This window comes from Rhinolophus hipposideros (assembly GCF_964194185.1).
Source record: "Rhinolophus hipposideros genome assembly, chromosome: 19".
Classification (NCBI taxonomy): Eukaryota; Metazoa; Chordata; class Mammalia; order Chiroptera; family Rhinolophidae; genus Rhinolophus; species Rhinolophus hipposideros.
This window is the reverse complement of record NC_138065.1, coordinates 20275884-20299975: the sequence shown is the minus strand read 5'-3', so window position 1 is coordinate 20299975 and position 24092 is coordinate 20275884. Positions and strand designations below refer to the sequence as shown.

The following is a 24092-nucleotide window of genomic DNA, read 5'->3' as shown; positions in this document are numbered from 1 at the left end:
GGAAGCTTCTTCTTCATCTGATTTGTCTGACTGCCATCCTTGACCCAGCAAAGACAACTAGCTATCACCCCTTCTATTTTTAGGCTATAATTTATTAAAATCCTAATATTCGCTAAGTGCTATAATAGACACTTTAAATGCTTTTAAAATCTCATCTAATCTTCCCATCAACCCTTCAAATGATATGTTCTCTCCATTTCATGGGTGAAACAATTGTGATTCAGAGAGATTAAAACTAATCTGAGGTTTGTTTCTCTCCAAAATCTATTTTTTTTTATGTTGTAGTATCTCCTTTTTGAAAAATCTCTGTCTGATTTTCCATACCTCTATACCATCATATTCAGGTCCTCCTACTTCTCTGACTTTAACTCTATTTCTTTTCCTATCTTCCCTCTCTTCACTGGCTCTCGCTGGATATTTCAAAAAGTGTAGAATAAATCGTTCAGTTTAAAAGGGAATTTGGAACTGCAATTCCAAATTTTACAAAGAAAAATTATTAATAATGTTGGTACATAATTGCTACAAAATAAAATACACAGAAAATACATAAGCATATAAAAACCAAATAAGGCAGCCCTGTCTACTTCAGACCCCCAAAAATCACAGAATTGGAACCTAACTATAAATAATACCCCAAATAATCCCTTCCTTTCAGAAAACATACATACATACACAAACAAAACTGAAGAAAGCCCCTTCTGACTACAGCCCCTTTGCCACTCCCCAAGTGCATTAATATCAATGTTTTAGAAAACACGAGAATCACTGCCGAATAGCTGAGATTATCCATCAGATATTCCTCAAGGAGATTTTTCTCCTGAAAACTCCAGCATTGAGATTATTGTGCATGTATATACATATATATATATATATATATGTGTATGTATATAGATGTATGTGTATATATGCATATATATGTAGATATCTGTATATAGATCTCTGTTGTGCACAAGACAGACACATGACAAATGTTCACCAAAATGATGGCTACTTGTGGTACCACTGTAACCCTAGACTGTAAATTCATTGACATTTCAAGAACTTCACAAATAGCTCGTGACTTTCTTTTTCTATGTGCTTGTAAAATTAATCTTGGAGGCACATCACATTAAATCGTAATATTTCCATTACTTAACATTCTTCACTTTTTTTCACAGTATGAAATCTTCAAAATTAAGGTCATTTGAATTAACAAATCTTCCTTTAAAGTTTAAGCATTTGTGTAAGAATAATTCACTACTAAAGGAATTTGTTTCGTCAATCTGTTTTACCCTGTATTTCTAGCTGAAATATTGGACACGACTACAGTGAGAGTTTTGCTGGAGGAAGGACAGCAGGAAAGGCTAATTTTGGAGCTCTGGAAAACAGTGATCAACAGGAGGACATTGTGACGAGACTGAAAGTGGAAGAGGATATGGAAAGGAGAGCCTGAAGACAAACATAAATATGAACTGTGTTTCACAACCTGGTAGGGTCCCACTCTGCTCTAATATTTGTACTTACACAAATACTTGGTATGTATCAGGAACAATTCTAGGTCTTCATTTAAGTAGACACTATTTTTATCCCTATTTTACAGTTGGAAAAACCAAAGCACAAAGAGGTTGCGTATCTTCCAAAGTTTAATAGCTAGTTAATAGTAGAGCTGGAATGCAAACGCAGGCACTATTTCATAATCACGAATTATAAATCATAAATTTTACATAGCACACTTTCTAGTGCAGTGGCTCTCAAACTTCCTTTTAACCATGACCCCAGTAGGAATACATGACCCAATAATACATCAAAATATAGTAAGAGAAACAGAAGTTTTATGAAATAATACCCTTACGAGATGCAATGCATTCAGACCTTTCCTGTTTTATTTTAAAACCTGTTGCTTGCAATTACAAAAATATGATTTTACAACCCTCAATGTGTTATGACTCACAATTTGAAAAGCACTACTTTAGAGACCAGGGCTGCAAAAGATAAACTCAATCTCTCCACTTGGATGTCTGACAGTCATTTCAAACAAGTGGACAATCAATCTTCACTTGATTGTTGACTGTCTACAACCAAACTCCTGAATTTTTCCCTCCAATCCTGCTTGCTCCTTTCCTTCTTCTCATTAAATGGCAGCTTCTTCTGCATTGTTCATTCAGTAGCCATTAGCCACGTGAAGCTATCAAGGACCTGAAATGTAGCTCTTGGAATTGACACATGATGGAAGTGTAAAATACATGCCACATTTTAAAGACTTAGTACAAAAAAAGAATCTGAAATATCTCATTAGTAACTTTTTATATTGATTGCATGTTAAACTACATTCTAGATGTACTAAGTTAAGTAAAACATATTATTAAAATTAATTTCACCTACTCCTTTTTTCTTTTTTTGATATGGTGACTTGAAAATTTTTAATCACCTACGTGGTACATTATATTTCTATTGGACAGTAAAGTTCTGAGTGCTCAGACTAAAAACCTTAGAATCATCCTTGACTCCTTTCTGTCCATCGGCAAATTGTGTAGAATCTACCCTCAAAACACTTCCATAATTCGACAACTTCTCACCCCTTTCATTGCTATACTTACTTTTCACACACACACACACACACACACACACACACACACAAACACACACACACACACACACACACGATGCATCTCTAGCTTGGGTATTTCATTTATTTATTTTTAATATGTTGGCTCATGTTCCAAACAGCTGAGGGTTGTTTTTTTTTCTTTAATTTTTATTGAGGGATATTGGGGAACAGTGTGTTTTTCCAGGACCCATCAGCTCCAAGTCAAGTCGTTGTTTTCTATCTATTTGTGGAGGGCACAGCTCACTGTCCCATGTGGGAATCTAACTGGCAACCTCCATGTTACTAGCACTGCACTCTAACCAACTGAGCCAACCAGCCACCCCTAGCTTGAGTACTTTAAATAGCTTCCTAACTGGTCTCTTCCTTCCTTCCTCACCACTCCCTACAATTTAATTAGCTATTCCTTATAAAGTTTCAGGGTGATCCTTTTAAAAGGGCAATCGGATTATGCCACACCTCTGTTCAAAATCCTCCAGTGGATCTCTTCCCTAGAGTAAAAGCCCAAGTCCTTGCAATGACCTAGAAAGCCTTACAAAATCTGGCCGCCCACCGCATCTATCTATCCTAATTTATTACCACTCTCTTCTTCACTTGGCTACAGCTGCCTCCTTGAATTCACCAAGCATGCTCCTACTTCATAGCCTTTGTATTTCTTGTAGCTCTGTATGAAACCCTCCATGGATATGCTCTTTCTTCTTTCTCTGGGATCAAATGTCAACTTGCCAGGAAGTCCTTTACTGACTATTGTATTTGGAACTGCCACCTCTTTCAGTTCTCCTTCTCTGCGTTAGGTCTCACAACCTTTTTTCTCATATAATTTATGAATTAAATTTATCTGCCTACCACCAATAAAATGTAGTTCCATGGGGACAGAGACTTGCTTTCAGTGCTGTGTCCTCAGCACCTACGTGCCTGGCAAATCATAAGTACTCACTATATGCTATTTGAATGAATAAATGAGTTGTGGGTTGCCAAACTCAATTTTGGACTGTTTGCAACTAGCCATTCTCAGAAATCTACTGAAACAAGTATTTCAGTACCTTTAGGTTTTTTGTTTGTTTGTGTTTTAATTGGGGAATTGTGTGTTTTTCCAGGATGTCAAGTCATTGTTTTTTCAATCTAGTTGTGGAGGGTGCAGCTCGCTGGCCCATGTGGGACTCCAACCACCGACCTTGGTGTTAAGAGCACCACACTCCAACCACTGAGCCAACTGGTCACCCAGTATCTTTAGTTTTTTTGTGTGTTTACTATTGGGGAACAGTGTGTTTTTCCCAAGACGGTGTCGTGCGGGGCATCCGGCGGGGTCTCTGGTCCTGCTCCCCACATAAGAACGCAGGACATGGTGAGGCCAAAAAGGAACACCCACGGAGCCATAAGTAGGGGAGTCATACCACTATATTCTCACCGGCGACATCCACCTCTCTGCAATCCACTCTTGCTAGCCCCCATTTTTTTTCTTTTGCTAGCGTAGCCACGGCAGTTATATTAGTGGCCAATGGCTCACTGGTTACAGCTGACGGCCAACTAGCCACAGCTGCTGGCCATCCAATCACAGTTGATGGCCATTTACTACCCGAGCCAGCCCCTTTCTATGTGAGGCCGAGAGCCTGGAAACTGCTTTTTGGGGTTCTGTCCCCACAACGGTCAAGTTATTGTTTTTTCAATCTAGTTGTGGAGGGCGCAGCTCACTGGCCCATGTGGGAATGGAACCAGCGACCTTGGTGTTATGAGCACTGTGTTTCAACCACTGAGCCAACTGGTAGCCTAGTATCTTTAGTTTTTAACCAGTTACTATTCTTAAACCTACAGTAATTCCACAACAAACAAGAGTCTTCGCCAAACTGCAAGCCTTTTGTCCATTTTCTCACTATTATTAGGTGCCCTCAAAAAGCTCTGGAAGATGGGTTTTCTTTTCCCTCAGGCATAAAATCTCTTAGGCATCTGGACCACGCACGAATTTCTGGCCTAAAATATGTGCACCTGTAGGCAATATAGATCATTTCAGACGATATTGGGATCTATACTGTGTACATGAGGTACAACCAGACTCTGTAAACACAAGTATTCACACTGGATTGTTTGTACGCTGGCCACACTTCATACTCCTAGTCCTTTCGCAGCTTCATTCAGGAAGATGCGCCCTGTGTTAGGACTAGAGATGCTGGACACGTGAAGGATGGACTATCAGAGACAGGAGCCAGGCCCCTTATAGAGGCACGGGGAAACCAAGGCTCAGAGAATTTAAGCTAAGTAAATTTAGGCCACGGACAAACTTAGATTTTAAAAAATTTAATGGAAGACACAAAATACGTCGTGGTAGAGATGGCACCGGAAGCCAGGTCGCTAGCCTCGCACCATTCAGCCGGTCCAGGAAACGACGGCCTTCCGTCGCAGCAGGTTACCATTGGAGCGCTCGCAGGCAGTCCAAGGAGCGGCGCCCCCCGGCGGCCGCGCCCCCGTCGCTCCGAGAGAAGCGCGGCTCGCTGCCCCGCGCGGCCGCCTCCCAGACCCCGGCCAGCGACACCCACGCTCTCGCGAGACTAGCGGTGGCAGTCAGCGGTGCAGAGCCTCCGGAAGCGGGCTGGCTGCGCTTCGCGGCCACCCGGGGCTGGCACGCTCGAGGCCAGGTGGGTGGGGTCGAGGGTCTCCGCGGGGACCCGCTCGAGGCGGAGTCACGGGAAGGCTCCCTGCCACTCCCCGAGCGCCCGGCCCGTCCCGCTTCCGCCGCCCCTCCCTTTGCCCTTCACGGCGCCCGGCGCTTCTAGTTTGGGGCTTCTTGCTGCGCCTGGGCAGCCTGCCTTTCCCCTTTTTGCTTTCCTTCCCGTCCCCTCTCTGACTTCAACACCAGGGTCGCGGGTCCTGCAGTGTCCCAGGAGCCGCACGTATAACGTGCTCGGTGTAAGTGCGAGAAATGCCGCTGGCCGCTGGGGAAATGCCTTCTATCTATAGCTCTGTCTGTACATCCTATGTCTGGGGCAGCTATTCCAGGGGCAACAACTGCTTTCCTCTGTTCCAATCTCCCCATTGGTGGCTTCCGACCCGAATTTGGGAATGGGGAGATGTCCCACCTGTTATCTTGGAGCAGGCTAATTAATCTCTTGTAAGCAGAAGTGTCATTTGGAGTCTTCAACGCCGGTTGGCTCTGGACTGGGAATTTTACCCCCTAACCCAACTCCATGCTTTCCAATACATACTATTTTTCTCCGAGGCTACTTTAGAATTTTTGGTTTTTGTTTTAATTGTAAGAATGTAATAACAGTATTTTTGCTTTGGTCATACTGTGCTCGAAGTGTGGAAACAACTATCACCTTGCCTTCTCTGGTCTTGTTTATAAGATTCCTTCTTTTGTTGTTAGTTTGCTCTCCTACGGTTAAAACACGTTTAGAACATGTAAGTGCAGCTGCCAGACTTAGAGAATTTAAGATAATAGTTATTTTGTTTATCTTAACTTTTTTGTTTGTTTCATAGGGGTAACTCATTGGATTTCAGAGTTCTTTTAATTCTTCTGCAAGATTTCAAATTCTCTAGAAGCCAAAATGGGGCACAGTAAACAGATTAGAATTTTACTTCTGAACGAAATGGAAAAGCTGGAAAAGACGCTCTTCAGACTTGAACAAGGTCAGTAGCAAGTTATTTGATTAGCTGTCTTTAAAATTTTTAATTCATTGTCATATTAAATTTTTTAAAACTTTAAGATGACTTTAATTTCCAAGGACTTTACTAAACTCAGTTTGTGCAAAGATGGTGCTGTGTTCTAAAAATATTACTAATGAAAGCTGATTTTATTTGAAAATGTTTTGTATCAGTCATGTTAGAAAAGGGATAAAAGAGTCAGGCCACTTTTCTTTGCATGCTAACTTCCACTTAAGATGAGTTGCATATATGATTAGAAGATTGACCATATTATTTCTACTAGCATTTGTTATGAAAATGTAAATTGCTTCATATGTAATTTTATTTGGGGCATAGCTATAGTTTTAGTTATTTATAGCTCTTACTCTTCCTTTACTGGAATTTTGAATTAGCAAAATAGATCACAGAAAAAATAAGCTACTAATGATTATGAAAGCCTCTCAAATATGGAGAAGGTAAAAGCTGAAAATATTTTCTGCCAAATGAAAAGTGAAATAACTGATCAAATTATGTTGATATGTATTTGAGCTGTGATTTAAAAGATCAAATTATACTTCTATAAGACTAACTAAATAGATGCTTTATTTCCTTAGATTTTTAAATTTTCCTACTTTGAAAATATTCCACTCTCATTTTTGTTAATATGACTTGTGAAATAGAAGTTCATGTATGAAAAATAAAATGCAATCCCTTTTATTAGTGTACCAAATGGATATTGGTAGTAGTAAACATTTTGCAGGAATTTTTCCCCCGAGTATCTCGAGTTAAATTTTTGAAAATATTTCAACCATCAAATGTGTCACCTCCATGTCAATTTTTCATCTTCTTCCAACTTTGGCATTTGAGATCACTGAATACTTACTCCATTTTTGGCTTTCCTGACTCTGCACTTTCTGTTTTGGGTCTTTTTCCTACCCTCTTGAGTACTCCTGGTGGTGTACTCTCTTCCTTCCCCGTTTCAATTGTGTATATCTGCGAGGAATCCCTTTTTATCTTTCTGTTCTGCCCTCAAATAATTATGCATTCTCATGGCTTCAGCTGTTGTCTTCATGCTGATGACTCCTTTTGGAAGAAGGGCCTTGAGCTACTCTACTTGTTTTTTGGAAGCTGGCTATTCTAATGGCAAGAGTAGGGAACTAGAATTTTCCTGGCTTTACTGCTAACAAATTGTTTGGCTTTGGACAAGTCACATTAATTTTAAACAATAATTTCTTTATTTGTGAAGTGAAGGTATTAATTTCTGCTCTTCTACCTGACTGTGTTTTGAGGCTCAAAATTAATAACATGGCGTTAAATCCTTAAATAGATATAAGGCATTGAAAGATCACATATCTATCTATTCTTGCTCTGGATTCTTGGTTTCATCCCAGTATTATTGTTATAGAATGGCCTTAGGATAGCTCCACTTGGATATGCTTAAATCTTACATGTCCACAACCATCTACTCCCATTCTCAAATCTTTTTTATTTCTCAGCTTTCCTGTTTACTTTCGTGATTCTCCATTTTCATAGTTTCCAAGGCTAGAAACTTTGTACTCATCTTTGGTGACTTAATCTCTGTAACTGCAATCTCTCTTTAACCCATCCTTTCTTTACGAATATCTCTGCTTGCCTCTCTTTCTGGTCTCTTACAAATGCCTGAGTATGGATGCTAGAATTATCTTCCTATGCCATCTCTTCCCTTTTTATTAATTGGTGTCTGTAAAGTCAAATTTAAATACCTTTGTCTGGCTTCCAAGACATTCTGTAATGGAATCCACCTTCCCTAGCCAAGATTGCATCTCTTTTTCTTTATTTTAATTTTTTAAAGTTTTCAATCACAGTTGACACACAATATTATATTAGTTTCAGATGTACGGCATAGTGGTTAGACATTTTATAACTTACAAAGTGATCCCCGGATAGATCTGGTACCTACCTGGCATCATACAGTTATTACAATATTATTAACTACATTACTTATGCTGTATTTTATATCCCATGACAATTTTGTAACAAGATTGTATGTCATTGTCCCCCATTATTAGTGTCCTACATCTTTACAGTTACCCTGTGAATTCTCTCCCCAGGGGCTTTTCTCATGCTTGTCCTCACACCTCTACTACTGTCAGATTCCTCCATATCTGTTAAATCCTCTTACTATCATCCTGTGTATTGCCTACCTCTCAACTTGCAGCTAAAATTCCACCTCCTCCATGAAGTCTTTCCGTAATTTTTTGTTATCTGCTTTCTTTGATTTTCATTTACACAGTAGGCAGTTAAGTGCTGAACAATGTAGCAGTGTCTAAAAACTCGTTAGTCTTACAGTGTCCAACTAGAGTTTAAGATCTAAGAATAGAAACAGTATCACAGACCTCGTGCAGTGTACCACAGTTAATACACCCTTGCTGATTGATTACAAAAAATGCCAGTTAAAGCTAACAAAAATTGTAAATTTATAAATTCAGCCAAGCTATTTGAAGACGGGACTGGGAGGGGTTTATAAAATAAAAATGATGTGGTTTACTGTGTAACTCTAGTTAAAACCAGTCCAAAAAAATTTATCCAAAATATAAATGGAAATACGTAAAAAGTTTTGTATAGTAATGATGTAGTCATAATATTTTAGAAGGTAATTGTAATGTGAAAGATGAAGAGAAAGATCGTTTGATACAAGAAATCATTGAAAAGGCTATTTTAAAAGCATGCTTGGTTGACCATAAGGGTTTAACTACATCAGAATTGAAAAAGTGGGGACAGAATATGAGATATTTTAAAATTCATAGGACCAATTTAGTGTGGGGAAAAAAACTGGCAATTTTCAGTTCCTTCATTTTTAGTTGGTCACAAAGCCCTTCTTTACTTTTTCTTAAGAAGGATTCTTTCTTATTTTTTAAGCTAATATCTATAGATTCTTCTAATGCAACAGATACAAGACTAAATAATCATCTTTCTAAGCCAAATCATAACTTTTCCCTGTATTTCCTATCTTATTTAGTGGCAGAATAATGAACAAAATCAGTATTCCCAAAATCTGGAATCCTTCCATCCTTTATATAGATTGGTCAAATTTCAATTTTTACTTTTTTTTTTTTTAAGATTTTATTGGGAAAGGGGAACAGGACTTTATTGGGGAACAGTGTATACTTCCAGGACTTTTTTCCAAGTCAAGTTGTTGTCCTTTCAATCTTAGTTGTGGAGGGCGCAGCTCAGCTGCAGGTCCAGTTGCCGTTATTAGTTGCAGGGGGCGCTGCCCACCATCCCTTGGGGGAGTCGAACCAGCAACCTTTGGTTGAGAGGACGTGCGAGGACGCTCTCCAACCAACTGAGCCATCCGGGAGGCAGCTCAGCTCAAGGTGCCGTGTTCAGTCTTAGTTGCAGGGGGCGCTGCCCACCATCTGTTGTGGGACTCGAGGAATTGAACTGGCAACCCTGTGGTTGAGAGCCCACTGGCCCATGTGGGAATCGAACCGGCAGCCTTTGAAGTTAGGAGCATGGAGCTCTAACCTCCTGAGCCACCGGGCTGGCCCAGTTTTCACTTTTTTTTAAAGAAAATATTTATAAAGATTCCTTGATTAGGAGCTCAATTCTACATGAATTGGGTGGAAGGAACAAGATAAAAAAACTTAGTTTACAATAATAGTTTAATCGTCATCTTGCTAGTTGCCTAATATGACTAATCTGAGTCAAGTATTTCTAGTGTTAGGAGGAGGAATAAGATAGCTACACCATGTACTTCTTGGACCTCAGCTAATTTTAGCAAACTGCAATTAATTATGGAATCTGACATACTCTAGGTATTCTGATGTTTCATGTACTGTGTATTAGAATTTTAGTTTCAGGGACTTTCATTAGAGGTCTACAGAGTGGCTATATGTACCCTTGGGAGTATGCACTGATCTATTTATTGGGGTATAGAAAGAAACTATAGGATCTATCCTGTTTTTTTTGTCTCCTCCTCTTCCTCTTCCTCCTCCTCCTCCTCCTTCAGTTCTCTCTTTTTCTCTCTCTCTCTCCCTCCCCCCATCTATATTTGTTTATAAAAAGTAAATTTTGCTGATACATGAATTGCCATTGGTACTTTCAGTTTGTATGTCAGATGAGTTATAAACAAAAAGACATGTTCTGAGGAAAGAGTGGATGTTATAGGTCTAGAAGGGATTAACAGTGACACCATCACTGCTTTGCTTGCAGTATGTTGTCATGAATTACACTTTTACCTAAGCCAGGTTAAGTAGAGATACAACTTATATTATCTTAACTAGTAGAGTCTTCACAATACTTTGTATTGTAAAAATACAAGATTTTGTATTGTAAAGGCTATGTATTGTATAATTTATGGTAGAGTAGCCATAAATGCCTCTTTTACCTAAGAGGTTGTCATACTAACAGATGAGTTATATAGCGATTGAAGTTTCCTGTTTGAAATTTGTCCATTTCCGGAACGACGTACTTTTCAATAGTATGAAACTTAGAAAATACTTTCAGAAAAATATTTTCAGAAAAAATAAACACAGTTTAACTCACAGGTAAACATCAGTGAGAAAGCTGACTGCTTTTTTGATGGAAATTGATAGCTATGGAGATTAATTCTATAGAGATAATTAATTCTATAGAGATTGATAGCTATAGAGATTAATTTTTTTCCTGTAGTTTCACATAGCAAATATTTTCAGCTTTACAGGCCATATAGTTTCTGTTGCAGTTACTGTACCATGAAAGCAGCCATAGACAACAGTACATAAATTAATGGATGTGGCTGTGTTCCAGTAATACTTTCTAGAAACAGATAGTAGGCTGGATATAGTTTGCTGACTCTTGCTATAGCAAGAGCATGTTGAATATGTATTTTTAGTAACACTTCCATCATATGATTTTACCCATATTAAATTAATAATATGCCCACTTTAAAAAATTAACAAAAATTTCTAATCGGTTTAAAATCTTCCAAATAAAGGATTTGTTGTTTTTCAAATCTGTTTACTATATAAATATAGCACGTCTTCTGATTAGTTTGTTAAAACAATTGATGTATGTCAGAAAAAATATATATTTCCTAGCTCATTTCAACAAAAATTTTTACATAATTTGTGAATGGGGTTGAAAAGTTAATGTCATGGATTGGTAAACATAGCCACTAAGAATTTCTTCCATTTGAACGTGGGTATCTTTGTGGGTAGTTTTTCAGACCTGAGGTCATTAAAACAAGTATCAAAATAAATAGAACTTGGACTCTTTAAATTACTTTATCACAAGATGTTTAAAATTAATGAAATTTATTTAATCACATTGCTTGCACGACAGATATTATCAATATCAGTTTTTAGTAAGAGCTAAAAGATCTTTCCATTTATCAACACATAAAATTATTTAAAATATTAAATACATCTTACCCTTATTTTTGTGTTTTATAATTTGCATAGTCTATTAAATCATCATACATGCGTGTTATATAAATAAATGTTCCTATTTGGAGAATGCTTGTCATTTTTTCTGAAGGCAGATAGCTGCTCCAAATACTGTTTTAGAGATTTTGGATGAGTTTTAACCTTTGTACTATAGGTTCTGTGAATCCTTGTGTAATGAGAAAAACAATATTTGTATAAACTGAACAGGGACAGGTTGTTTAAATTTGCTCAGAAAGCTAATCTCTGATATTTGTACTTGTTCAAAATGACACCATTTCTTTTTTTTTCTTTTTTTTTAATTAATTAGATTTATTGGGGTGACAATTGTTAGTAAATTTACATAGATTTCAGGTGTACAATTCTGTATTATATCATCTATAAATCCCATTGTGTGTTCACCACCCAGAGTCAGTTCTCCTTCCATCACCATATATTTGATCCCCCTAAACCCTGATCACCTACCCTACACCCCCTTACCCTCTGGTAACCACTAAATTACTGTCTGTGTCTATGAGTTTTTGTTTCTCATTTGTTTGTCTTGTTCTTTTGTTGTTTTTGGTTTATATACCACATATCAGTGAAATCATAGGGTTCTCTGCTTTTTCTGTCTGACTTATTTCACTTAGCATTATACTCTCAAGATCCATCCATGTTGTCACAAATGCTCCTATATCATCTTTCCTTACTGCCGAATAGTATTCCATTGTGTATATGTACCACAACTTCTTTATCCATTCATCTATCGAAGGACATTTTGGTTGTTTCCATGTCTTGGCCACCGTAAAAAAAGCTGCAGTGAACATTGGAGTACACGTGTCTCTATAGAGAAATGCTTTCAGATTTTTTGGGTAGATACCCAGGAGAGCGATTGCTGGGTCATATGGTAATTCTATTCGTAATTTCTTGAGGAACCTCCACACTGCCTTCCATAGCGGCTGCACCAGTCTGCATTCCCACCAACAGTGTATGAGAGTTCCTTTTTCTCCACAGCCTCTCCAACACTTGTTGCTATTTGTCTTGTTGATGAAAGCCATTCTGACTGGGGTGAGGTGATATCTCATTGTGGTTTTCATTTGCATTTCTCTGATGATTAGCGATGTTGAGCATTTTTTCATATGTCTATTTGCCATTTGTATATTCTCTTTGGAGAAATGTCTCTTCAGGTCCTCTGTCCATTTTTCAATTGGGTTGTTTGTTTTTTTGTTGTTGAGTTTCATGAGTTCCTTGTATATTTTGGATATTAGCCCCTTATCAGAGGCACTGTTTCCAAAAATCTTCTCCCATTCAGTTGGTTGCCTCATTATTTTGTCAATAGTTTCTTTTGCTGTGCAGAAGCTTTTCAGTTTCATATAATCCCATTTGTTTATTTTAGTTTTTACTTCCATTGCCTTTGGAGTCAAATTCATAAAATGCTCTTTGAACCCAAGGTCCATAAGTTTAGTACCTATGTTTTCTTCAATGCAGTTGATTGTGTCAGGTCTTATGTTTAAGTCTTTGATCCATTTTGAATTAATTTTGGTACATGGTGACAGATAGCAGTCCAGTTTCATTCTTTTGCACGTAGCTATCCAATTCTGCCAGCACCATTTCTTGAAGAGGCTGTCTTTTCTCCATTGTGTGTTTTTAGCTTCTTTGTCAAAAAATTATCTGTCCATATTTATGTGGTTTTATTTCTGGGTTCTCAATTCTATTCCATTGGTCTATGTGTCTGTTTTTCCGCCAATACCAAGCTGTTTTGATTATTGTAGCCCTGTAGTACAAGCAAAAATCAGGGAGTGTGATACCTCCAGTATTGTTCTTTTTTTTTAAATATTGCTTTGGCTATTTGGGGTGTTTTGTGGTTCCAAACAAATCTGATGATTTTTTGTTCTATTTCTTTAAAAAATGCCATTGGGATTTTAATGGGGATTGCATTAAATCTGTATATGGCTTTGGGTAATATGGCCATTTTAACTATGTTGATTCTTCCAATCCATGAGCACGGAATGTCTTTCCATTTCTTTGTGTCTTCTTCAATTTCTTTCAAAAATGTCTTATAGTTTTCAGCATATAAATCCTTCACATCCTTGGTTAAGTTTATTCCTAGGTATTTTATTCTTTTTGCTGCAATTGCAAAAGGAATTGTTTTTTCTATCTCTTTTTCTGAGATTTCATTGTTGGTATATAGGAAAGCAATGGACTTTTGTACATTGATTTTGTAGCCAGCAACTTTACTGTATTCATTGATTGTTTCTAATAGCTTTTTGGTGGAGTCTTTAGGGTTTTCTATATATAGCATCATGTTATCTGCAAAGAGTGACAATTTAACTTCTTCATTCCCAATTTGGATGCCTTTTATTTCTTTCTCTTGCCTGATAGCTCTGGCGAGGACTTCCAACACTATGTTGAAAAGCAGAGGTGATAGGGGACAACCTTGTCGTGTTCCTGAACGTAGAGCTAAGGGCTACAGCTTTTCACCATTAATTATGAGATTAGCTGAGGGCTTGTCGTATATGGCCTTTATTATGTTGAGGTATTTTCCTTCTATACCAATTTTAGTAAGTGTTTTAATCATAAATGGATGTTGTATCTTATCAAATGCTTTTTCTGCATCAATTGATAGAATCATATGATTTTTGTCCTTTATTTTGTTTATGTGATGTATCACATTGATGGATTTGCGAATGTTGAACCATCCTTGTGCCCCGGGGATGAACCCCACTTGGTCGTGATCAATAATCTTTTTAATGCATTGTTGTATTCGATTTGCTAGAATTTTGTTTAGGATTTTAGCATCTGTATTCATCAGAGATATAGGTCTGTAGTTTTCTTTTTTTGTGTTGTCCTTACCAGGTTTTGGTATCAGGGTAATGTTGGCCTCATAAAATGAGTTAGGGAGTACTGACTCTTCTTCAATTTTTTGGAAGAGTTTGAGCAGGATTGATATTAGATCCTCTTTGAAGGTTTGGTAGAATTCACTGGTGAAGCCATCTGGTCCAGGACTTTTGATTTTGGGAAGGTTTTGGATGACTGATTCAATTTCGTTACTGGTGATCGGCCTGTTAAGATTTTCCAGTTCTTCATGATTCGGCCTTGGAAGGCTATACGTTTCTAAGAACTTGTTCATTTCTTCTAAGTTATTAAATTTGGTGGCATATAGTCCTTCGTAGTATTCTTGGATAATTTTTTGTATTTCTGTTGTGTCCGTGATAACTCCCCCTTTTTCATTTCTGATTTTGTTAATTAGTGTCTTCTCTCTTTTTATCTTAGTGAGTCTAGCCAAGGGTTTGTCAATTTTGTTAATCTTTTCAAAGAACCAGCTTTTTGTCACATTAATTTTTTCTATTGTCTTTTTGTTCTCTATTTCATTTAGTTCTGCTCTGATTTTTGTTATTTCCTTTCTTCTGCTGACCTTGGGTTTCTCTTGTTCTTCTTTTTCTAGTTCTTTAAGGTGTAACGTGAGGTTATTTATTTGGGATTTTTCTTGTTTCTTGAGATAGGCCTGTAATGATATAAATTTCCCTCTTAAAACTGCTTTCGCTGCATCCCAAAAATTTTGATAGGATGTATTTTCATTGCCATTTGTTTCTATGTGTCTTTTGAGCACTCCTCTAATTTCTTCTTTGACCCAGTCATTCTTTAAAAGTATGTTGTTTAATCTCCATGTATTTGTGTTTTTTCCTGCTTTCTTTTTGCAGTTGATATCCAATTTCAAAGCTTTGTGATCAGAGAATATGCTTGGCATGATTTCAATCTTCTTAAATTTGCTGAGGCTGATTTTGTGTCCCAATATATGGTCTATCCTTGAGAATGTTCCATGTACACTAGAAAAGAATGTATAGTCTGATGTTTTAGGATGAAGTGCTCTATATATGTCAATTATGTCCATTTCATCTAATGTGTCATTTAGGGCTGCTATTTCGTTATTTGTCTTCTGTTTGGATGATCTATCCATAGCTGTCAATGATGTATTTAATATTTAAGTCCCCTAGTATAATTGTGTTTTGGTCAATTGCTCCCTTTAGTTCTGTTAGTAGTTGCTTGGTATATTTCGGTGCTCCCTGATTGGGGGCATAAATATTGATGACTGTTATGTCTTCTTGTTGTATAGTCCCCTTTACCATTATGAAATGTCCATCTTTGTCTCTTGTTATCTTTTTCACCCTGAAGTCTGTTTCATCGGAAATCATTATGGCTACACCTGATTTTCTCTGGGTACCATTTGCTTGGAGTGTCAATTTCCACCCTTTCGCTTTGAGTCTATGCTTGTCCTTGTAGCTGAGATGTGTCTCTTGGAGACAGCATATGGTTGGGTTTAGTTTTTTGATCTAATCTGCTACTCTGTGTCTCTTTATTGGTGAGTTCAGTCCATTTACATTTAGAGTGATTATTGATATGTGAGGACTTCCTGTCATTCTATCTTTAGTTTTCTGGTAAGGCTGTGTCTCCATTGTTTCTTTGCCTTTTTGTTGTTGTCTATTATTTCTATGTGGTGGTATTCATTGATGTTTCCCTCTGTTTCTTCTTTTATTACAGTATATATTTCAGTTCTGGATGATTTTGAGTGGTTACCCTTAAGTTTATGTAAAAGAAAGTTTGATATTTAGAGTATTCCAGTTTCTTCAGTACGCTTACTTTCTCTATTCCCATATTCCAGTTCAGGCCTTTACACTCCCCCTTTTTATGTCTCGGTTGCCACAAGTTGTCCCTGTTGATGGTAGTCTAATAGCCTCCTTTAGAATTTCTTATAGTGCAGGTCGTATATTAGAAAATTCCCTCAGCTTCTGTATGTCTGGAAAGGTCTTTATTCCTCCTTCATATCTAAAGGAGATCTTTGCTGGATATATTATTCTTGGCTCATAATTTCTCTCTTTCAATAGTTTGAATATTTGGTTCCATTCCCTCCTAGCTTGTAGAGTTTCTGCTGAAAAATCTGATGATAATCTAATGGGCTTTCCTTTGTAGGTTACCATCTTCTTTTCCTTGGCTGCCTTGAGGATTCTTTCTTTGTCATTGATTTAGACAGCTTCAATACAATGTGCCTTGGGATTGAGGTAATTAGGTGTTCTATTTGCTTCTTGGATTCGAGGATCCAGTTCTGTCCACAAGTTTGGGAAGTTCTCATCGACGATTTGTTTGAATATATTCTCTGTTCCCTTCCCTCTTTCTTCTCCTTCTGGTATGCCCATTATTCTTATATTGCTCTTTGTGATGGAGTCAGAAAGTTCTTGTAGAGTTCTTTCATTTCTTTTAAGTCTCAAATCTCTTCTTCCATCTGTGTAAATTCCAGGTTCCTATCTTCCATGTCACTGATTCTTTCCTCCATCTGGTCAACTCTACTACCTAAGCTGGGTATTTTATTGTTAATTTCTTCTATTGAGTTCTTAATCTCGAGAAATTCTATTTGGTTCTTTTTCAAAATTTCAGTCTCTTTTGTAAAATGCTCATGGTGTTCTTTGATTGTGTTTCTGAGTTCATTAAACTGCCTTTCTGTGTTTTCTTCCATCTCGTTCAGTTTTTTCAGAATTGCAATCTTGAATTCTCTGTCATTTAAATCACATATTTGCATATCTCTCAGTTCCTTTTCTGGAGACTTTTCACTTTCTTTCTGAGCTGTCTTGTTGCCTTGGTTATTCATGGCAATCACTGATTTATTATTTCTCTTCCTAGACATCTACAGGAGTGGCTTCTGCAACAGGTTGATAGGTATGCGAAGAGCTTTTGAAGTTCCAAAGCTCAGATTCAGAGCCCGTATGTTTCAGCAGTTCTGTTTACTCCTGCAGGGATCCGCCCAGATAGGTGGGGCCAGGGGCGGGGTGAGTTGTGAGAGGTGGCCTAGAGCAATGGCTGCGACCAGCACCACAGCCAATCCTGCTTCCACAGCTCCCTCCCCTTTGCCGGAACTAGTTGAGCTGCGAATCCGTCTGCAGTCCACAGTTCTGAGAGCAGCAAATATTCTGTCCTTTGATCTGATACTGCTACTTTATTGCTTCTAGCACAGGGCAGGTGGGGGCAGGGCGAGCTCTGTTAGGGTAGGGAGGGGCGGCTAGTCTCCGTGCCTAAGGCTTCCATTCTCCGCTCGGCAGTGAGGGCTTAAACCACCGATTTCAGCCCTCTATCCTCAGTCTTTGCTCCAAGATCTGCTGTGAGCGAGCGTTGGGTTCAGCCGTTTTGTATGCTGCCCTCTCAGTCCTGTGGGCCGTAAGCGGAGCCCTAGCAGTCCAAGTCTTTCCCTCTCCCTGCGGTAGTTCTGGGATGCAGTGAGCATGGAGCACTGAGCTAGGTCTGCGTCCTGCGCCGGGGCGGCTCCTTCTCCGCACTTCTCCTCTCCCTCCTCCCCCGCTGGCGCGATTCATCCACCTGGAGGTGAATTCAGCAGTGGGCCTCTTCGTCTTGCCTGTCTGCTGTGCAGGGAGTCCTTTGTGGAGTTATTGTTGTCCGATTTGTTGTAAATTCCAGGGGAGTGCTACAGAGGCTCACCTAACTCCGCCATTTTTCCCCCTTCTACCGACACGATTTCTTCTGTAATGAATTTAATCATTCTTGCAGAAATGTAGATATTTATGATTCTCACAGTCACTAAGTATTAAAACTTCCAATTTTAATTATTTGGACAATTATTTTTCAGTCGATCCTTTCATAATTGTAGCTCTAATTTAAAAATTTTTTCCCACTGATAGATGAATTTAGTAAAGTAGCAGGATATAAAATTAATATTCGGAAATCAGTTGCATTTGTATATACCAATGATAAAATAGCAGAAGGAGAAATTAAAAAAACAATTCCATTTACAATTGCTCCAAAGACTATAAAACATCTGGGAATAAATCTAACCAAAGATGTAAAAGATCTGTACTCAGAAAATTATACAACACTGAAGAAAGAAATGAAAGAAGACATAAATAGATGGAAACACATTCCATGTTCATGGATAGGAAGAATTAATATAGTTAAAATGTCCATACTGCCTAAGGCAATATACATATTCAACGCAATTCCTATCAAACTACCAACGACGTTTTTCACAGAAATAGAACATATAATCCTAAAATTTATATGGGACCATAAAAGACCCCGGATAGCCTCAGCAATCTTGAGAAATAAGAACAAAGTGGGAGGTATAACGATACCTGATTTCAAACTATACTACAAGGCTACAGTAATCAAAACAGCATGGTACTGGCATAAAAATAGACACATAGATCAATGGAACAGAATAGAGAGTCCAGACGTAAATCCATGCCTATATGCCCATCTAATCTACGACAATGGAAGCAAGAATGTACGATGGGGTAAAGACAGTCTGTTCAATAAGTGGTGTTGGGAAACCTGGACAGACACATGCAAGAAAATGAAGCTGGACCACCTCCTTACACCATATACAAAAACAAATTCAAAATGGCTTAAAGACTTAAATGTAAGATCTGAAACCATAAAATATCTAGAAGAAAATATAGGAAGAAACTTCATGGACATCACCCGGAGTAAGGTTTTCACTGATATATCCCCTCGCGCGAGGGAAGTAAGAGAAAAAATAAACATGTGGGATTACATCAAACTAAAAAGTTTTTTCACAGCAAAGGAAACCATCAATAAAACAAAAAGGGATCCCACTGTATGGGAAAAGATATTTGCCAATGATATATCTGATAAGGGATTAATATCACAAATCTATAAAAAACTTACTCAACTCAACTCCAAAAAAACAAACAACCCAATTAAAAAATGGGCAGAGGAATTGAGGAGACATTTTTCTAAAAAGGACATACAGAAGGCAAGAAGACATATGAAGAAATGCTCAACCTCACTAACCATCAGAGAAATGCAAATAAAAACCACAATGAGATACCACCTCACTCCAGTCAAAATGGCTATCATCAATAAATCAACAAACAACAAATGCTGGCGTGGATGTGGAGAAAAGGGAACGCTAGTGCACTGTTGGTGGGATTGCAGATTAGTGCAGCCACTATGGAAAACAGTATGGAGGTATCTCAGGAATCTGAAAATGGAACTACCCTATGATCCAGTAATTCCACTCCTAGGCATCTACCCGGAGAAATCCAAAACTCCAATTCAAAAATCTGTATGCACTCCTATGTTTATTGCAGCACTTTACACAATAGCCAAGATATGGAAACAACCGAAATGCCCATCGGTAGATGACTGGATTAAGAAACTGTGGTACATTTATACAATGGAGTATTACGCAGCCATAAAGAAGAAAGAAATCTTATCATTTGCAGCAACATGGATGGATCTAGAGAACATTATGTTAAGTGAAATAAGTCAGAAAGAGAAAGACAAGTACCATATGATCTCACTTATATATGGAATCTAAAGAAAAGACTATGTGAATGAACTAATCAGAAACAGTTTTGGGGACACAAAGAAAAAACCGAGAGTTGTTAGATGGGTGTGGGGGGGGGGTTGGGGATAAGGGGAAAGGTGAAGGGATTTGGAAGCAGCTGGTAACCACAAGATGGCCTCAGGGTTTTTTTGAAAATTAATTTGGGGAAGGTATTCAACAATGTTGTAAAGATTTTGTTGGGTATCCGATGGACATGCGTCCTATTTGGGAGACCACCTCAGGGATACTGTGGATACCTGATCATGGCATTGTACACCAGAAGCTAAACATTAATGAATGCCAACTATAATTTTATATATATAATGTGATGGTTCAGTGTGAGGTCGGAGGGATAGTGGATGGGGGGAGGGGGGTTCACAGTGTGAGGGATATAAATGATGAACGTCTAAGTATTACCTTGTCTTGTACACCTGAAACTAATAAAAAAAAAGGAAAAAAAAAGAAATTAAAGGTACCAGAAATGGGAACTGAAAGGGTAAATGTATAAGATATTTTTCTTATTATTTAAAACCTTAAAAAACATAATTGCTCAAACAAAAATAATAACAATGTGTCGTGAGATTTACGACATGCATGAGTAAGATGCATAATAACAATCCTATAAAAGCCACAAGGAGAAAAAGGGAAGTACACCTTTTTAAGGTTCTTACATTATACATGAAGCTGTATAATATCACTCGGCAGTAGATATGCTGAAAGGGTTATGCCAGCAGTCTAGGAATTCACCTGAGCTGTTTTGCTAGTTTCTGCATAGCCCTGAGCCTTAGTGAAGGCATGAAACGTACCCATTCAAGTGTTGGCTTGAAACCCTGGGTCTGAGGAGTTTGGGGGACAGTTGTTACCGACTTGTCAGCATTGTTTATTGAGACTTGTGGAAGTCTCTGCTGTTCTGTAGCAAGAATGTGGCTGTGTGACGAGGTGAGACACCATTTGCGTCTCGTTGGGTCTCACGTGTTCTGTATACATGCTAGTGGTTCCTGATCCAAGATATGGACTGCATTAGGCCATATTCCCTACAGAAGGGGGGACCATAGGAGACTCCTCCTCACCTTTCCAGACCCATTGCTGTCACAGACTTTGGTTGTAATGCATGTCTTCGCTTTAACACTGTTGTGTTTGTATTCTTTTCCTGCAGGGTTATAAACATTGTCATTTTGGGTCCTGTGGGAAAAAAAAAAAAAATTTTTTTTCCAATTATAAAATTATAGAAAAGGGCAACCGGTTGGTTAGAGCACAGTGCTCATAACACCAACATCGCTGGTTTGATTCCCACATGGGACAGTGAGCTGTGCCCTCCACAACTAGAGTGAAAACAATGGCTTGACTTGGAGCTGATGATTCCTGGAAAAACACACTGTTCCCCAATATTACCCAATAAAAATTTTAAAAAAGCAAAATATTTTTTAAAAATAAAAATAAAATTACAGAAATGTATAAAAAGTCTTTTTTTATGCTTTTTGTTTCAAAACAAAATTTGGTTTATACTATCTAAACAATTTTGAAAACTGCTTATAGTATGGTGTGTGAATGCCACCTCCCTGCTGACTGCCACATTTTAGCCATACTTTTATCCAGAAGGGATTTCAAAAGACCTATATAGATGCATAAAATGTAACAAAATAGAATATAAAAGTAGCCATGTTATTAAATAGCTTTTGATAACATAATTTATAATGAATTCACAATATTCCAGCTAGCAGGCTACCATAATTTGTACCATAATTTGTACCACAATTTATTTACTCATTCTCAATCATTAGATAGTTTGTCAGCTTATTTGATTATAATAAATGCAGCTGTGATGAACATCATTATATATAATCTATGTTTACATTGCTGATTAACTCCTCAGAAAATAAATGTCTATGTAAAATTATTGAGTCACAATAATGTAAAGATTTTGTAGGGTATCCGATGGACGCTTGTCTCATTAGGGAGACCACCTCAGGGAAGATGTAGATGCCTGATCACTGCACTGTACACCTGAAGCTGAAGCTGAATAATAATGAATGTCAACTACAATTTTATATATATATATATATATACATAATATATAATATATATAATATATTATGTAATATATATTATATAATACTTATTATATATTATGTTATAATTATAATACATATTATATAATTAAATATATATAATTATATAATATATATAGTTACAAAAAGTGGAGTACAGCATTAGGAATAGAGAATGGAAATGTAATGGCTGTGTGCGATATCAGAGGGATAGTGGATGGGGGAAGGGGGGTTGTCACTGTGTGAGGGATATAAATGATAAATGTCTAATTATCACATGTTTTGTGCACCTGAAACTAATAAAAAAATTATTGTGTCAAAAAGGTAAACCTAATTAACAGTATATTTATGCCAAATTGCTTTGTAGAAAAATTTGTGTATGTTATTACTTGGGAAAGAAATTATTAGTTTCACTGTACAGTGTGAAAAGTAAAAGTGAGCCCCCGGATTTTTGCAAAGTTACTTAAAACCCCATTTGGATTATTTGTTTCTTGCTTGCTAAAGGCATTTACTATGAATAAATTTATAGCTATATTTTAGTCCAATCTAGAAATATGGTTTTAGCAGTATTTATCATTAGATTATATTTTTTAAATGAATGCCTAGACCTTGCATGACCTCATATTATCCATATTGTACTATGCAAAACAGAGCATTCATATTTCTCTAGGCAATCATAGATGTATTTAATTGGATTAGAATAATTGGAAGAGTGCAGCATTCTCTTAATATCTTTTACAGAAATCTTTTTTCCACAGAAAGCATCTTACCCAATGTTTAACATTATGGTGTAGAATTTACCGTCTGTCAAACAGCACTGTGAGAGAGTTCTACTAAAAAGCAATTTTAGGCATGACTGAAACATATCTACAAGGTGTGATCAAACAATACAGTGAATGTTTAAATAAAAAAATTATTACAGTAGGAGACACATTGCCATTAAACCCCCTCAAAATACTCCCCCAACACCCTTATCCCATCATTCTTGCCACTTTCTGAAGCATATTGTCTTTTTTTTCCCCCTTTGCCTATTTGTAACATATTCTCTTTGTCACTGGTTTTGACCAATCTGATTTGGATGTTCCTTGGTGTAATTTTCTTCATGTTTCTCCTTTGGGAAGTTTGTTAAAGTTGTTCAATCTGGAAGTTTATTGTTTTCATCAAATTTGGGAGTTTTTGAACCCATTACTTCTTTGAGTACTCTAGTCACCTATATATTAGGCCACTTGAATTGTCCCACAGGTCATGGATGCTCTTTCAGTTTCTTTCAGACTTGTTTTTCCCTCCTTTTTTGTTTCATTTTGCATAGTTTCTAGTCCTATGTCTTGAAATTCACTAATCTTTTTTTCTGCCATGTCTCAACATCCATTAATTCCATGTTGTGTATTTTTCATCACAGACATTTGTAATTTTCATCTCTAAAAGTTTGATATGGATCTTTTTTTTGTTTTTGTGTTTTTTCTATTTCACATGACTTGGTTAACTTTTTGAACATATGGAATACAGTTATGATAACAGATGGCCTTCCTTATCTTACTTCAACATCTATGTCATTTCTGGGTTGGTTTTTATTGATTGGGTATTCTCCTTGTTATGGGCTATGTTTTCCTGCTTTTTATGTCTCATAATCTTTTTTAGATGCTAGACATTGTCAATTTTACTTTGTTGGGTGCTGGATATTTTTGGAATCTTCTAAATGTTCTTGGTCTTTGTTCTGGATGAAATTAAATTACTTGGAAATAACTTACTGTATTTTGCCATGTATAGTGCGCTCCCATGTATAATGCACACCCACGTTTTTGGCCCAAACTTTCAGGGGAAAAATCTTTTGTTTTAGTTTTTTAATTCAAATTATTATTTGTTTACATTTAGGTACTGGTTTTTTGTATTATAAAGGAATTTTAGCATTTATTTTTTAACATATTATGGTACAAGAAATTTTATGTAACAAATAATTACAAAACACAAAAACAGATACAAGGTACAAGAAATTTTATATACCGGTAACAAATTTACGGTATTTATACGTCATAAAAGGCCAAGAACTCTTCGTCATTGCAAGTTTGTCATAAGTTCAACAAAACCGATTATTGTATTCCAGGGTATTA

At 37.2% G+C, this 24092-nt stretch overlaps 1 protein-coding gene across 4 annotated transcripts in view; it reads left to right on the top strand.

Annotated features, from left to right (window-relative positions):
- The first annotated feature begins 5055 nt into the window (after positions 1 to 5055).
- The window catches only part of AGL (amylo-alpha-1,6-glucosidase and 4-alpha-glucanotransferase), an 80920-nt gene continuing 61883 nt past the window's right edge, over positions 5056 to 24092 (top strand). Inside the window, exons 1-2 of one of the 4 annotated variants that reach the window (XM_081026937.1) lie at positions 5056 to 5214; positions 6056 to 6205. In XM_081026937.1, coding sequence (XP_080883063.1) covers positions 6124 to 6205 — 82 coding nt within the window. In that variant the 5' untranslated portion in view covers positions 5056 to 5214; positions 6056 to 6123. Of the gene's footprint in view, positions 5486 to 5665; positions 5978 to 6055; positions 6206 to 24092 lie in introns of those variants that run through there. The other 3 variants (XM_081026940.1, XM_081026938.1, XM_081026939.1) reach the window with 3 other exon arrangements.